This window comes from Amphiura filiformis, chromosome 7 (assembly GCF_039555335.1).
Source record: "Amphiura filiformis chromosome 7, Afil_fr2py, whole genome shotgun sequence".
In the NCBI taxonomy this organism is placed as follows: domain Eukaryota; kingdom Metazoa; phylum Echinodermata; class Ophiuroidea; order Amphilepidida; family Amphiuridae; genus Amphiura; species Amphiura filiformis.
In genome coordinates this window covers 66,991,210-67,008,367 of record NC_092634.1, presented here as the reverse complement: position 1 = coordinate 67,008,367, position 17,158 = coordinate 66,991,210, and the positions used below count along the sequence as shown (strand labels likewise).

The following is a 17,158-nucleotide window of genomic DNA, read 5'->3' as shown; positions in this document are numbered from 1 at the left end:
GAAACACTGCATAATGAAGCAGTTCTCCAGAAGGGGAGGATTCCTGAATTAACTAATGAGCATGTCAACATGTCATGCATATATGTTGTTGTGAAGCTTTACTGACACTCTTGACCGCTAAATGTTTGAAATATAAAACTTTTTAAGTGTTTATTATAATTTATTGTAACATAACATGCAAATTAATACCATGACGTTTCTGCGTCAAGTTCAGATTAGTGGTTACAGAGTTGTTCCTTGTGTTTCAAATGTTATTTCTAAAAATGTGATGCCAAATTCTGCACCGTTGGTGGTGCAAAAGAGTAGAACAATCACTACAGCAACACTACATTGTGGGACACCATGGAGTCACTCCCATCGCTGTCATTGCATTTACAAAACAGTTGATAGTATGACAGCAGCATCACAGAGATTGCAGCAGAGTATAGGCAAGTTTATTACTTTTTTTACTTTAAAAAAATTATTTCTTGGGTGGTCATGTACAATGTATGTATGTAATGTAACGTTGTGCACATGTCATTGCATGATGTTGTTGAATGATGGTATGAAATAATGAATTACTATTTAACATGAGTCATGATGTACGCCGTGCGCCTACTTATTTATACTTGATTGCCGAGACAATTTACATTAAAGTTTTTGTCAGAAAAGAACGGCACTTGTTTACATTTTGAGAGCGTGCAGAGCGTAAACACGGAAGTGGGGTTCTGATTGGCTGAATCAATCTACAATCATAGCAACAGACCAATAATTTGATTAGCCGATTGTGCATGAAATCGTTGGTTGGCGCAGATCGGCGCTTTAAAGTGAACACAAAGCTCCGCGTATGTCGCTCATTAACAGGGCGTTCATGTTAATCTGAGCAAGGTAGTGCTGTTCTTTTCTGAAACCCAGAGTAAGTTATCAAGGGGATAGTGAATGCAGACGACAATGAAACTATAGTAAATGCCACAAAATGCATAGAACACCCATTGCTGTCAATAATTATTGACTTGAATTTATTCATCACCGATTCAAGTTAATCGTGAAAGGTAATTTAATTAGCAAAATAATAGATCTAGTTGGTTGTAAATGATATGTAGGCCTATTCATGTGTCAAACGATATCACTCAAAAGTTGAGATTTCTTCAACTCCCAATTTAAGCGACATCGTTTTTACCTCAGCGATTCGGCTTGACACTCTGAAAACGGAAATTTGTAAACACTGAGGATGCGTGAGAACCACTTTTCTGCAAAAGCGATCAAGTATAAATTCAGCTTTAGTACTTGACTGTCGACTTGGCTTGCTCATAAATCATATATCCCTAACCTACTATGGGGCGTATTAAAAGTGTTTGAAATACATGTAAGCACTTACATGTGCCGTCCTCTTGTCCGCTTGTCTAAAAATCACTGGGGACAACCTTGATGAGCTTGCTTGATAAATCTATAGCCACAGTGCTCACCGATCAGCTCCACATTCGAGGCTAGAGACCATTGTATTCAAAATCTAGTTGGATTCGCTGAAGATGACACTGTGTAAAGCAAATAAGTAATGGAAGAAATAAACAACCGATCACAACGGCCGCTCGCATAAAAAATGCTGTACATAAAGAACAGTTTGTAAACATGTTGTTTGACATGGTTTGATCTTTTTAAGCCATGTAAATAAACATTTCCATAAAAATTGATTTAGTAATATGTACGTACTGTGTATAAATGAACATCGTGTACATGTGTACGTGTTTGACTAATATTTCCATTGTAATAATTAAATGATGATTCCTGTGCTTTATTCAAAACTACAGAACCTAAAGACTTGATTTTTGCAGGGTATATGTATTAGTTTTAAAGTACCGGTACCGTACGGTACATCACAATAGTGTAAATAACAGAATTTTTAAATATATTGAGGATGTCCTCCTTTGCAAATGTTACAATATGGCTTTAAGTTACCGTATTATTTAGTTAATATCAGGAATTGTCAAACCCTGGCCTCTTGTAACATAGATTTTGTGGCTGGGACAACCTCATTGGAGTCATTGAACTTTCCACACAAGCTGTGAACTCGGGCAAAGCGTCTAATTTCATTGGTTTGTTTTCTTTTATTACAGCTTGTAGAGCATATGCCACCAGCCGTACCGATAATTCTGAGCAACCACAGCGAAGGGTGTACAAACTGATGAAAATTAAAGCTAAAGATTTTGAAAAAGGTAATGATTATACAAACTTGTGTGCTTTCTTTCTTCTTTTGTTATTTATGCTCCAGCCTTTTTCCCCAAAATAAGGACCCCATTAGAAATACACCTGAAACATTGGCTTTATGGATTATCCTGGTTCCTAGTGTATTTTTATTTTCACTTTATATATCTTTTTTAAGTGTCTTATTGTATTGTAATGTATTTTAAACTTGTAATAATATATGTATTTTTATAATGCTGTTTTATATTGAACCAAATAAAATCAATCAATCAAAGTGAACTTAAATTTCCAGCCTGTTCAGCCTGATGGCCATCAATAAATTTTTTATGTAGCAGGTATTTATATTTTAACACAGTTTTCATTTTGTAATAATGCCCTGTTTGTATTTCAGTGAACCCAGACACATACTTTGAAGGATTGGAGCCGTCCATGATTCAGGCGAAATTTGAAGAGAGTAAAGAACTTGAAGAGTAAGTTAGACACACTAGGATCCATAACATGCTCATCTATCAGGGCACAGTTCTTAAACCCCATACATTTGGTACTTTCATTGCATGACCTTTGAAATTGTGAGTACAAAAACTCATACTCTGGAACATGAGGTCAAATTTTGCGCTATGATTATTTAATTGAGGTTATTGAACTATGCCATTAGGATGAGGCCATTGTGGTCCATAGTGACATTTGAAAGTAAGGAGGAAGCCTTGATCAAGGCTACTCAAGTTGTGGAGTATGATTTTCTTGTACCTAACACATTTAACATTTCCATAAGGAATAGAATTATATCATAAAGATTTGCCTAATGAATATGATGTGATATATCACATTGTCAAACATTGCATACACATGTGTATTATATTAATGAATCTTTATTTTATTTCCTTTTATAGTGCAAATGAAATGGTGAAGAAGTTATTTAGTCTGGAAGTAGCAAATCAGGTGAGAGAAATAAATAGATAGGCTTTCTCGATGGGAATTCATAATAATAATACCGTGATTCGTCCGAGTATAGTCCCACGCTCGAGTATAGTCCCACCCCATTTTTTGAAAAATTCCAGAAATTGTAAAAAAAAAAAAAAAAAAAAAAAAATTATCTTTTTTAAGTTTTTTTGTTTTGAGTGTCCTTGACCTAGACCTAGATGCTAGGATCATTCATGGTTGACCTAAAAAAAAAAAAAAAATTCAAGATGTTTTGTATTTTAATATGAAAATTGATATTTTAGTATTCATGTCATACTTATTAAGGATATCAAAATGCATTCAAATTCAATGCTTTTGATATCATTAATAGAGTATGACATGAATACAAATTATCAATTTTTTTTTAGGTCTACCTTGAATGATCCTGGTATCTAGGTCTAGGTCCAGGGACACTCCAAAACTTGAAATTCGAGTATAATCCCACCCACCAATTGTGAAAAATTTTCACCTAAAAAACGGGTGGGACTATACTCGGACCAATACGGTAATAATAAAACAGCATTTATCCACGCTTTCTGGATACTCACATCCCTCCAAGCGTGCCACGGGTTGAAAGGCTGCCAAGCCCTTAAGGGCGGCGCAAGTTGACCTCAATGCTGAGTGTGACAGACAACAGGCCTGGGCTGATCCCCTGCTCTTTACAAAAAGGCCTGCAACTCTTACATGTACAGATATTGCTCTTCTGGTACACTGGACCACCATTTTAAGTATGATATTTCGGCAAGTATGCTGTCAATTATCACAGAACCGGTGCAGGTGTGTCCCTGGGTGAGTGGTCTAGCTTTCGTCAGCTATGTGTCTTTGACTTCATCAGGACTCGGAGAAGTTTGTTCTGTTCTTTAATCTCTTTGTTCCCAAACAGGGGTAGACGTAAGGAGCAGTAACCTGATGGCCTTCGGGCCAGCTGGGAAAGTTTCGGGCTGGCCCAAGGGCAGATTTACTGGCCCAGATTCTACTTCATTGTGTTTCTAATATTGTAACATGTTATAAATTCATAATTATGCCAAAATCCCAACTGGCCCACTGGCCCATCCAGACGGAAAATCTCTTGGCCTGATGAGAAAACTTCTGGCCAAATCTACCCCTGCCCAAATAGATTATAGTTTAAAAAAGCTGTACGTCAGTGACGTCAATGCATAGAGAAAAACTGTTTCACACACATATCTATGCATGACACATCAGGGATGTAAAATCTCCGTAAATTTACGGAATTCCGTAATTTTGTAGATTTGACAAAATTTTCTGTATTTTCCCGTTATTTCGTGATTTTTTCCGTTTATTTCTGTATCTTTTTAATTTTCCGAAATGTTTTTTTTAATGCCGCCAATCACCGTCTGGCAAAATAAATTAATAAGTACAAAGCGCCATCATTTGTCGTCTCTCTTACATTTGTACAACCTCTGTTACCAGTTTCATGTGGAACGATAATACACAAGTACGTATGTGAAAGCGAGAATGGAATGGCTGTACAAGAGACTGATTACTCAAAATCAAAGATGGCGATCGCGATCAAAACATTGTGACTCGTGTGTACCGAGCGAGTAATATTGTGCTGTAATTTGTGTCCATAATGGAAGTTGATCGGAGCGCAGACATCAAGAAAATCGATCATGGAATAAAGAATGGTTGGAACTGAAAATGGATGGAGGTAAAAGAGTATTTTTTAAAAGCTGATATTTGGTTAAATTAAAGGAGTATTTACATGACGATTTACTGCCATTTTAACCCACGATTACAGCTTCCTAAGGGCTCTAAACATGCAGAAAACCTACAGCTTGGGCCTTCGCCTCGATTTCACAGGGCTTTGCCCCTGACCCCACGCCAGATAAGCGCTCGCGCCTCGCACTCGCCACTGTCACTCTTCTTAAAAATTTACTTCTAATATTTTCCGTAATTTTTTCAAAACATCATTTACATCCCTTAGCGATTTTTAGTTGCGCCCAATGAAATGCACACAGATGTATCACTGCCACATCAAGGTGGAAAATGGTATAGGAAGAATAATTGTGTACTAGTTTTGTACTCAAGTTACATGGCTGGAGCCATTTTCCAGTTTTAGCCATTTTACTAAAAAAATGTACAGTGTACTAAACTGTACTTCTTTAAAATATTAATACTTTGATCATATTAGCTTTGCACCAAAACCGACCTTCAATTTTGTATCCGATAGAAAGAAAACAAGATAAAAAAAAAAGAAAACAGGGAATAGTCTGACACTATCTACTGCTGATAGCAATAAAAATGTTATAAATTTGATCTGCTGTTAATAGTGTAATGTAATGTTACAAATGCTATCTGCTGCTGATAGCAATGCCATGATACAATGCTATCTAATGCTGATAGCAATGTCATGATACATATGCTATCTACTGCTGATAGCAATGTCATGGTACAATGCTATCTTCTGCTGATAGCAATGTAATGTTACAAATGCTATCTACTGCTGATAGCAATGTAATTTTACAAATGCTATCTACTGCTGATAGCAATGTCATGATACAAATGATATCTACTGCTGATAGCAATGTCATGGTACAATGCTATCTTCTGCTGATAGCAATGTAATGTTACAAATGCTATCTACTGCTGATAGCAATGTAATGTTACAAATGCTATCTACTGCCGATAGCAATGTCATGATACAACGATATCTAATGCTGATAGCAATGTCATGATACATATGCTATCTACTGCTGATAGCAATGCAATGTTACAAATGCTATCTACTGCTGATAGCAAATCTACTGCTGATAGCAATGTCATGATACAAATGCTATCTACTGCTGATAGCAATGTCATGGAACAATGTTATCTTCTGCTGATAGCAATGTAATGTTACAAATGCTATCTACTGCTGATAGCAATGTAATGTTACAAATGCTATCTACTGCTGATAGCAATGTCATGATACAAATGCTATCTACTGCCGATAGCAATGCAATGTTACAAATGCTATCTATTGCTGATAGCAAATCTACTGGTGATAGCAATGTCATGATACAATGCTATCTACTGCTGATAGCAATGTCATGATACAATGCTATCTTCTGCCGATAGCAATGTAATGTTACAAATGCTATCTACTGCTGATAGCAATGTCATGATACAATGCTATCTACTGCTGATAGCAATGTCATGATACAATGCTATCTTCTGCTGATAGTGTAATTAATAGTGTAATGTAATGTTACAAATGCTATCTACTTCTGATAGCAATGTCATGATACAATGCTATCTACTCATGCTACTGGTGATAGCAATGTCATGATACAACGCTATCTTCTGCTGATAGCAATGTCATGATACAATGCTATCTTCTGCTGATAGCAATGTAATGTTACAAATGCTATCTATTGCTGATAGCAAATCTACTGGTCATAACAATGTCATGATACAAATGCTATCTACTGGTGATAGCAATGTCATGATACAACGCTATCTTCTGCTGATAGCAATGTCATGATACAATGATATCTTCTGCTGATAGCAATGCCATGTTACAAATGATATCTATTGCTGATAGCAATGTCATGATACAATGCTATCTACTCATGCTACTGGTGATAGCAATGTCATGATACAACGCTATCTAATGCTGATAGCAATGTCATGATACATATGCTATCTACTGCTGATAGCAATGTCATGGTACAATGCTATCTACTGCTGATAGCAATGCAATGTTACAAATGCTATCTATTGCTTATAGCAAATCTACTGGTCATAACAATGTCATGATACAAATGCTATCTACTGGTGATAGCAATGTCATGATACAACGCTTTCTTCTGCTGATAGCAATTTTAATTGATGTTATACATTTGATCTACTGTTAATAGTGTAATGTAATGTTACAAATGCTATCTACTTCTGATAGCAATGCCATGTTACAAATGCTATCTACTGCTGATAGCAAATCTAATGCTGATAGCAATGTCATGATACAATGCTGTCTACTGCTGATAGCAATGTAATGTTACAAATGCTATCTAAAGTTTGACCTTTATTGCCAGTTTGAACTCTTAAAAAGGATTAAGATTGAGCTATATTTTATTTTAATCCAAAAAGAAAAGTGCTGTATTTTTCTGGAATTGGGAGTAGCAGGGGGGCTTACTATTAATGTATGTGACATGTTGATAAATAGTGTGACACAAACTGATCCAAACAGCCCAAAAGAGGCCATTTTGAAAATTATGTCATCAATAATACAGTAACTAAGTATGCTATTTGATTGCTGAAATCCTTTAAATCCTTCTGGGTGTGTGTGTGTGTGTGTGTGGGGGGGGGTCATCAAAAATTTGTATGAGGATGTGCCAGGCAGACTTTTTGATGTTGACTTTCTATAGCATAGGCTTTTATATGCTGTTTTTGCAACCCACCAGTATGCATGTATCAATTTTCACAAAAAGTTTTAAGGGCACCTTTTACCAAGGTCTCCACTGAAAACCCACCCATCAATATACCAAAATTGCTAAAAAGGTACCTCAAAACCATGGCACATCTCCTTACACCTTCAACCAGGCAGAACTCCCCCCTTTCAGGTAATAGTGGTTTTCAAGGTCACACACTATTAAAGGTCATTTGAGGTCAAAATAGGATGAAAATGGAAAAAAAAGTATATCATCGAACGACCTGGGACTGCAGTCCCTATTTTTTTCTTCCACCTATTTTTGCAAGTGTCTCAATTTCACAATTGCTGCCTATACTCATTTTAGCAAGTAAATTTGCAGTCGGGTGAGTGAAGTTCTAAAATCACCAGCCCGATTGGCGAGGTATACATTTCACATTGATCGACCAATTTAAATGTGAATAATGAAATTGTGCTCAAAATCTCACATAGAAATTAAGAAACTATTTACATGATTAACCCAAGACCTTAACAGTTGCTTACATACAAACTATCAGTAGGCCCTATATTATTAAACCCCTGAGCACTACTTGCCGATCTAACATTGCCTCTGATTGGTCAGTTACATGATATTTTCACTTTAATCACCAATCAGAATGGGGCTTTGCAAATAATTCACCCCAATTTTTTGGCGTGGGTGAAATTATTCTAACTACAATGTTGCTGATTGGGCCAATTGATAATGAAAACTTCTTTTTGGCCAATTGGCAGGTAGCTCTCATGGGGTTAAGCTTGTCGCCAGGGCAGATCGAAGCAAAGTTTCAGTGTTTATGTTCATCAAGTTCATTAAGACGATCTACGGTGGCTTATTTCTGTACCTTCCGATTGGTTAAATCTCATCAGATTTCACAGTATTGTAGGGAACCACCCAATTTGACCACACAATCATTACCCAATCGGAGCTTTTAGCTAAACTTTGGGGTCATTCATGACTTTTTTCCTCATTGACTTTACATATGGTTGACCTTCTACTGGAAGTAGAATGGACTGAACACCTGAGTAAAACCTACGCTGATTTTGTTCTGGCCCATTGATATTATCATGCGCGCTACAGGAGTGGAAATCTGGCTGTGCAAAAATGGAAGATTCTGTGGTGGGGGAGCCGATAGAGGGCCTTTTGAAGTTATTTTTTGATTCCCTTTTTTCCAGGGTCTGCGCTTAAAAGGGTAAACCTAATACATTGTATTACTACCATTTTTTTTTGCACGCTAGGTGATGCTAGGAACTTAAGTTATATCTCAATTTTGATATAAAATTGGATCCGCTGAGCCCATTTTTATTGGTCGAGCTATGAGTTTTAAAATAGTAGACAAGATGAAGTCGAGACCAATAAATATTGGGCGTACAGCATCCAATTTTATCATTATTATGTTTTGGATCCAATATATTTTCACACACTTGAATCCATCAAAACATAATAATGATTTAAATTGTGGTGACCCTGTAAAGTATTTGACTTTTAATCATGTTGAGTATTTTCTTACTTTTTTCCAGAGACAAATATTTGAGAAACAAGTCAAAGTGCTCAACAAGAAAGTGCAGTTGGATCCAGAGAATGAAAACACATACGCAATGCTAGGTAAGACTTAAGGTCAGTTCATACTATGCCGCAATTGCGGTGCGTTGCTGATATATTGATTACTTTTTGTCGCAACTCATCGCATTTCCAAGTTAAAATGTAGTTAACTCTATAGTTAACTCTATTGCAATATCGCAATTAATGCAGTATTTTGCAATACGATGCAGTGTGTCAACGCACCGCAAAGCAATTGCGGCATAGTATGAACGGACCTTTAGGGCCTGAAGTCTTCCCATGATGCATGAGTGAAATTGCGCTATTTGAATTTCAGTATGAATTTCAAATGGAATGAACACATTAGGTGACTCCACGTGAATTTCATACACCTTCTAAGAAAGATTAAACTTGAATCTTCCATGGGGGAGGTGGTGTTTTAAATGGAGCTACTAAATGTCTTCATTCTATTTAAAATTCATACTCCGCCTGTGGAAGATATTTCCAAAATCTTCCACAGGGGTTGTGTAGATTTTAAATGGAATAGCCCATTGTGCTCATGTCGATCTGTAAGAAGACAATAGGGCTATTCAGTATTTGACCTCTTCACCCGGGCTTCGGTATATTATGCCTCCGCACAGTGTCATCGCCCCGATATCTTCATGGCAGAAATCGCCATGGTAGGTTGAATCCACAGCCACGCATGGCGATTTTGTTCCGACTTGTTTAATAGTTTTGAGACGTATAATGAGCCAAGGGACATCCGACTAAGGCTATAGCCTGGTAATTGACCTCTCTGTGTGGGGGTGAGCATGTATACGCCATGAGGTCATCTGCTTTTAGACTGCCTCCACGAATGAGTGCAGCTAGCCTACGCTGCGCTATAGTTTGGCACATATAAAAATCAGAATTTTTGTCAGTGTTTGAGCTCAATATGCACGCTTCTTTCTCGATACGCAAGCTAACGACATATGTTCAAGTGCAAGGAAAAAAATATGGCTTCTTTAGAATAAATCAATTACGGGAGATATTCATTATTTTCTACCCCGTATCCAAAGATTTATCGTCTGAATATCAAATTGTGCATAGCACATTCACATGTATTGATCCCGGGTATTCATTAGTGTCTCTGCTGTACAATGTAATTATTAACCAGGCGATGTCGGTGTGCTCCGTGCGTGTATATGATTCTATAGATCCTTGGACGACCCTAGTCATCCACTCAGCTGAAGCCCAACAAAAAGGTTTCTGCATGGTTGAAAAGAATTATTTCATCAAAAGGTTTTCCAGTTGAAATCCATATTACACCCCTAATAAGAAAGACATGTCCTTAATTTTCCACACAGGGTGCGTGCATTTCAAATGGGGTCACCGGAATGGGCGATTCCATTTGAAATCAACACCCCCTGTTGTGGGAGATTAAGGTCATGGGATGTCTTTCATAGGAGGTGCAATGGATTTAAATTCAAATAGGCCAATACACAGTAGATTCATATGCAGTAAAGCTAATGTGCCCCAGAACGAAATTCAAATTTCACGATATCTTTGCTAAACTAATTAATCTGTAAGAAATATTTTGTCTCTTTTTTTTTGTTGAGAAAAGCGGGGGGATGAGGCTGTGGATCACGAAATGCCCTTTTAAGAAATCCGCATTTTTCCAGAAGCGTATATGCAAACGCAAGTTAAAGGAACGCTCGAATACATGTTACACATAAAATTTGTCATGCCTGGAACTTGTGTGTTTACATGTTGAATTCAGTTGGGAGGCAGCGGCTAAACATTGCAGTTTTATTTTATAGTTTTATTGCTGTCAGCAGGGAAGTCCCTGATCTTCTTGTAAGGTTGAGTTGCTGTGACTAACTGACATTCTTCATGAAATAATCATGTGATTAGACGACGTCCGGTGCGCCTGCATGGTTTACTTCTCTTGTGAAGTAAACCATGCAGACAATTTGGACGCATCGTTGTTCAAACTTGATTGAATCCTTAATTCACATATGGCATTTTATTTCTGATATTGACATGATGTTATCTCTCCCCACAGTTGTAAAACAGACAGCGTTGATCCGTTCGTTTTCCAGAAGGCTGCAAACCTATCAACATAGAAAGGTGAGTGCTGCCTAAAGATAGGCTGAGCCTGCTTTCACATTTGGACTGCTCAATGCCAAAAGTGGGTAAGTGCAATAGCTGCATGTGTAACTGCCATGTGTAGATGAGTACAATATAAACTGTGTATAAATTGCCAAATGTTCACGTGGCAGCTATTGTATGTACCCATTTCTGGCACTGAGCAGTCGATTTTTTCACTGTCTGGATTCATTGCAGAAATCACTTATCTCTTACACAGATGTTCTGCATCGCTCTATAACTGCATCACTAGTATATTCATTAATATTACATATTTGTGACGTCATGATCAAGGGGAATGAGTTGGATGTCGCTAATATTGGTTTTGAGATATTGGTAAAAATAGTGTTCAGAGTGATATGTAACTCGTTCTCCTTGATCATGTCACATTTGTAACATTGATGGACTTTATGATGATCCTCCACATATGGAGTCAGTTGCAAACAATCTATGAGGTTGATGTACTACGTCACAGGGCTTTAAGCAGCCTGTACGGTACCTGGAGCTGGGCTCTACCTTTTATCACTAGAAAAAGACAGGTTGGATTTGTGCGACATTTACCCTATTTCTTTTCTTTTATTCTTTTACTTAATATTCTATAAACAGCTATGATAATGTTGGCAGTGGGCTTTTCATCGTATCTTATGCTGATTTCATACTTTCTGCCGCTTGCCGCTGAGCAGCGTGACGCTTCGTCATGCCACTTGTACTTTTCTGCAAGCGGAGCAGTACAACGCTGAGCGGCAGCGACATGTCTCTGAAAGCCACTCTTGCCGCTCAGCACCGCTCCAAAATCGTATTTTGTTTTCATACGTCAGAGCAGCACCACTCCGAGTTGATTTGAATTCAACTCACAGCAGTGCTGCCACCGCGGCAAAGCGGTAGAGTGATCACCGCTAGCGTTTCTGGCGCGACTGCGCAGTGAAGTAATATCATCTTCATAGCGGCAAGCGGCAGGAAAGTATGAAACCAGCATTAGCCGTGTTATATCTTGCAATAGATAGGCGCGTACTACGTATGACAACTACGCGCAAGAATACATGTGTTGTGCGACAGTGATCACGAGCGTCAGTGCAGTATTTAGTGTTCGCACATGTTCCACTTAAAATAATGGTATCATCTACCGTATTATGTCAGGCATTAGATACACGGTTAGGTCTCAAAAGAAGTCTTTGATTCTCTAAGTGGTAAGGGTGCGACCTCTTGGATCCCTCCTTTGCTTCCCTGCTGGTCCATTGAAACAGATTTAGCTGTTTTTATATATTATATTGTAGTGAACAACTTTTGCTCACTACCTGATGTTGTTGTTTTTCTTTGTTTATTCAATCAGGATGTTGGCAGCAAAGTTAAACTTGTTCACCTCATCGACAAAAGAAGGATCATGCTGAAACGTCTTCGAAAACAAAACTATGCTCAGTTCGAAAAGGTCAAGAAGGAACTAGGAATCGACTACTGTCAATTTGGCAGATACGATTATTATCCGTTGACGAAGAGAATGAGAGAGAAAGAAGAAATTATTAAAGAATCACGCCAGCAGAGGATGGCAGCGTTGAAGGAGTATATGGAAACTAAACGGAGGCCTCAATTGTTGTTGGAGATTGCTCAACTGAAGAGAGATCTCGGCAAGGAGTTGACGGACGAGGAGCAGGAAAGGTTACGACAGAGCGAAGAAATGAACAGAGATAAAAAATAGCTCATCATATCTGACAGAGCGACAAAGTCATACCTCCAATGGCTGCTGTGTGTTGAATTTGTGGTAGAAGTAGTGATGTAACAGGCTGATTTACCATAGCAATATCGCTCATTCTACAAAATCCGGTGCCAATAGCCTTTTTTCCATTCTTTGGTCCACAAACACTTTGTCGTGCATTTAGGGCATCAAATATGTTGTTTTTCTGATAGAACTCAACGAGATCTACATGGACATATATAGTTTTCCATACTTTAAATGCTTTCTCCAGTCTGATTAACCCTTGCAAAGGCTCAAAAATCGCTAAAAATGGGTTTCCACTGCTCAAGTGTCACATCTAACCCTGAATATTTTCTTTGAATAAATACGATTTCTTTACATATTTGTTGTTTCTTAATTAGATAACGCACCATCATATTGTTTATCAACATTATTTTTAAGTGATTAAAACATCTTTGTGTAATTCTAAAATAAATTGCACTTTCCACCAAAACGCTGTGAGCTACGTTACCCCTTTTTAACACACGTTATTGGAAAGAAGTAAAACAGAGGTATCAATGTAATTTGCGGTTTTTGAAAGGAAACACTCATAGGTTTTTAAAAATCACAGTAAAAATCGTTTCCGCATCTTCAAAACTTCTATGAAATGGTGAAATCTGTTTTACATTTCACTCAAGTGATCTTTAGTTTGCTTTTTATGACCTTGGATTGAGTAAAACTAGCCCATTTTGTAGTCGGTAACGTAGCTCACATCACATTGTAGAATGAGCGATATGTCTATACAGACCCAGTGGATGCTTGAATTTCTTGTCCAGCACTATAACCAGGCTGCACCCATCACCTGTGTATGTGTGCTAAAACTGTTGCAATACATTCAAATGTGTTATCGATTAGTGTGGATACATCGCTGTTGTAATTAATCCTGTTATATACCCAGCAAACGCAAAACGTTTTACAGCGAACATTTAAAGTTATATAAAGGGAATAAAACCTTTTAGTAACATTTAGCAAACATTTTTGAATGTTTAATGCAAAACATTCTAACATGATATGATTAAATTTTGTCAAAATATTTTGCCAAAATGTTTGCCAAAAACATTTTGCAATTTGAAAACATTTAAAAAATGTTGTATTATTTTTTTTTTATAGAAAAACGTTTTAAAAATGTTTTTATGACCTTTATATAACCTGGCATTTAAATCTGAGCATTTTTACCAAAACCGAAACGTGTTTATAACACCATGTTTATAACGTTTTAAAAACATTTTTGTGTTTGCTGGGTTACTACTTCTACGGCGAATTATTACTTGAATGAACAAACAAGAGAAGACATTGGGTTCTTCCCGCCATACTTTGGGCTATTCCATTGGAAATCCACACACCCCCTGTGGAATATATAGCCTTAATCTTTCACACAGGGGGTGTAGATGTTTAATGAGTCACCCATTTAGGTAACCCTATTTGAAATCTACACTCCCTGTGTGGAAGATTAAGGTCATGTATTCCATAGGCGTTGTATGGATTTTAACTGGAATAGCCAATTGCTGCCCAGTGTAACATTCAACCTAAACTACTCACATAAAGAAAGTCTGTACTTATGTAACCCATCCTACACCGAAACCTGATCTTGTTATGACAATTTGATTGATAAGGCTGTGTGCAGAATCTTGTTAGCTCCAATTTGATATCAAATTTGCTACCAAACACTCCAAGTTCACAGAGATTGATACCAGTATATAAAGTTAAGTGCATTTGTAAAAGTTGCCAATCAAAAACGGACCACACTGACCTGTAGATGTGAATGGCAGAGCGCGACCATTGACATAGCCAGAAACAACCGCTCGTTCATATCGATCGCATCGTGCCCTATTCATCAGTAAAGCATTGTAAGTCCATGTGTTTTAAATTAACAATTGAATAAAATGCGCACTTGGGATAGTCGACAGAGGCCCATCGTGGACAAGCAAGCTTGACCTCATTGCCACGCTAAGCAATTTTTACCGCGGTTTGATGTGCAACTTTTGAAAATGCACCAAATTTCATATACTGGTATCAATCTTTGTCAATTTAGAGTGTTTGGTCACAAATATGGTATCAATTTAGTCATTTGGAGCTTACAAGATTCCTTTTGTGTGATGACAGTTCGATTCTGCACAGGACCTTATTGATCAAATTGTCATAACATGATCAGGTTTTGGTGTAGTACAGGTTAAATAAGTGCGGACTCTGTTTATGTGAGTAGTTTATTTAACCAGCACTACATGGTGTCTGCTTTATACATGAGCATGGCTGGTTAAGAAAATGGGCTGGTGTCTGTAACTATTTAGAACTTTTTCACATCACCACATGGTGTCTGCTTACTCTAGCATGGCCGGTTAAACACAGTGTCTACATCCCAGAGAATAGGCTGGTTTATGTAACTTGTTAGAGCTTTCAAAGTCATATCTTGTGTACATAATATGAATCAAGAGTGATAAAGACAAAGAAGATGATTTTTTCTACTATTAATCCTGGCTATTAATTCATTCTTACCCAGTTTATGATGAACAAGAAAATGACATGTTTCAGAAGGAACCATGTAAAGGAATAGGAGGCTCATTTGATATAAATGAGGTGATTTAACTGGCCACAATGGTTGCTGGGAAGTGTGCGATTACTTCTCTTGACACTAAACGGTGATTTGCAAAGAATCATAATTTTTGATTTTTGTTGTAAGAATTGTATGTGGGCTATATTGGGTTAAAATATGAACAGAAAGTGGTAGACATCAAGGATTGTTTTCATAAGAAGAAATAAAACAAAGGAATGAAATATTATGTGGGCTATATTGATAAAATATGAACAGAAAGTGGTTGACATCGAGAATTGTTTTCATAAGAAGAAGAAATAAAACAAAGGAATGAAATATTGCACTCTTTTCTCGATTTTCTTTCACTTGTCTTGGCTTGTGAGCATTGTCATTTGTCACTATCTTTAATATTTAATAATGTGAATAAATTAGTAAAAGTGGCATACAATGGATTATGGATCTTATTCCATATAAAAATAAATATCTCACCAACAGCAACACGAAAATGGCTATTCCAGTTGAAAAACTATATAGCCCCTAGTGAAGATAAGACCTTATGCCCCTGTATGGCCTGAGAGTACATAATTAAGAGAGGCGCTACATCGATCGCTCAAGTGAGGACAGCGTGAGCTCGATACCTGTAAAGAGTCTGTTCGTCACGCCACAAATCCTGAAAGGTGATTATGAATGTGTAATGATATGAATGAGCTAAATGTGACGTAGCTACGAAAAGGCGATGTTATTGGATGTATGTGGTTCATTGGCGGAGCCATTATGCCATTACGCTGTTGTTGTGCAGACATCACGCTCTGCATGCATGCTGCGAACGGTACAAAAAGGTGACTAATAGATATATATTACGAATCTTGGCAGCAGACAGACTGCGCTGTTCCCTGACCCTGAGAGTTTGTCACGTACTCACGTAGACATACCGTGACCTAGGAAACACGTACAAAGCAGGGGATGCAATTGTGCCACAGGTTTTTGTCTTCGGAATCGGTATAGGCAATTTGTACAGAGTGCCGCTAGCCTGGTATGACATACTTTCATGTTGCTGTGTCAAGCGGCATGAAATATCAGCTAATCGCAAGCCTTGATTGTGTCCATTTGCATGCAATGTGCATGCGTCTCGGCAGCAAGCAGCGTGAGAATATGAAACCAGTATCAATCTTCCATAGGGGTGTGAATTTAAAATGAGATTGACTGAATGGCTGCATCCATTAGAAATCTACACCCCTTGTGTTGGTGATTAAGGTCATGTTTTTCATAGGGGTGTATTGATGAAATGGAACAGCCAAAAGTGGATGAAACTAGTGTGATATTAAATATGATTGTTGGAATTCCGGTAGGTGGTTTAACTTAAACCGGTACTAACTTAAACCTGGGTCTAACTAGTCCCGGCTTAAGCCTAAACCTAGGTTTCAGTTATTTCACGATTCCGAAAGCTCGGACTAGTTAGACCTGGGTTTAAACCTAGGTTTAACTTAGACCTGGTTTAGCTAAACCTGGGTTTAAACCCAGTTTTGGAATCCCAGCCGATAACAATTGAATCAAATTATCATTTCAGGGATCAAATCAGCCATTTTCATAATTGGTTGCATGACTTGCATCACTTAATTTTTTTATTGACAACGTGAAAAGTTGCTATTAAATTGCTGTGGTTACTCTGGGTTGAGCTAGTACCCAGCA

General features: G+C 37.6%; 1 protein-coding gene across 1 annotated transcript; it reads left to right on the top strand.

Annotated features, from left to right (window-relative positions):
- The first annotated feature begins 58 nt into the window (after positions 1 to 58).
- LOC140157503 (uncharacterized) lies at positions 59 to 15,783 on the top strand. Its single transcript, XM_072180716.1, has 7 exons — positions 59 to 428; positions 2,094 to 2,192; positions 2,573 to 2,651; positions 3,072 to 3,120; positions 9,065 to 9,149; positions 11,128 to 11,192; positions 12,541 to 15,783. Exons 1-7 carry the CDS (start codon positions 176 to 178, stop codon positions 12,901 to 12,903), a joined length of 993 nt encoding a protein of 330 aa, XP_072036817.1. The 5' UTR covers positions 59 to 175; the 3' UTR covers positions 12,904 to 15,783.
- Positions 15,784 to 17,158: the final 1,375 nt, after the last annotated feature.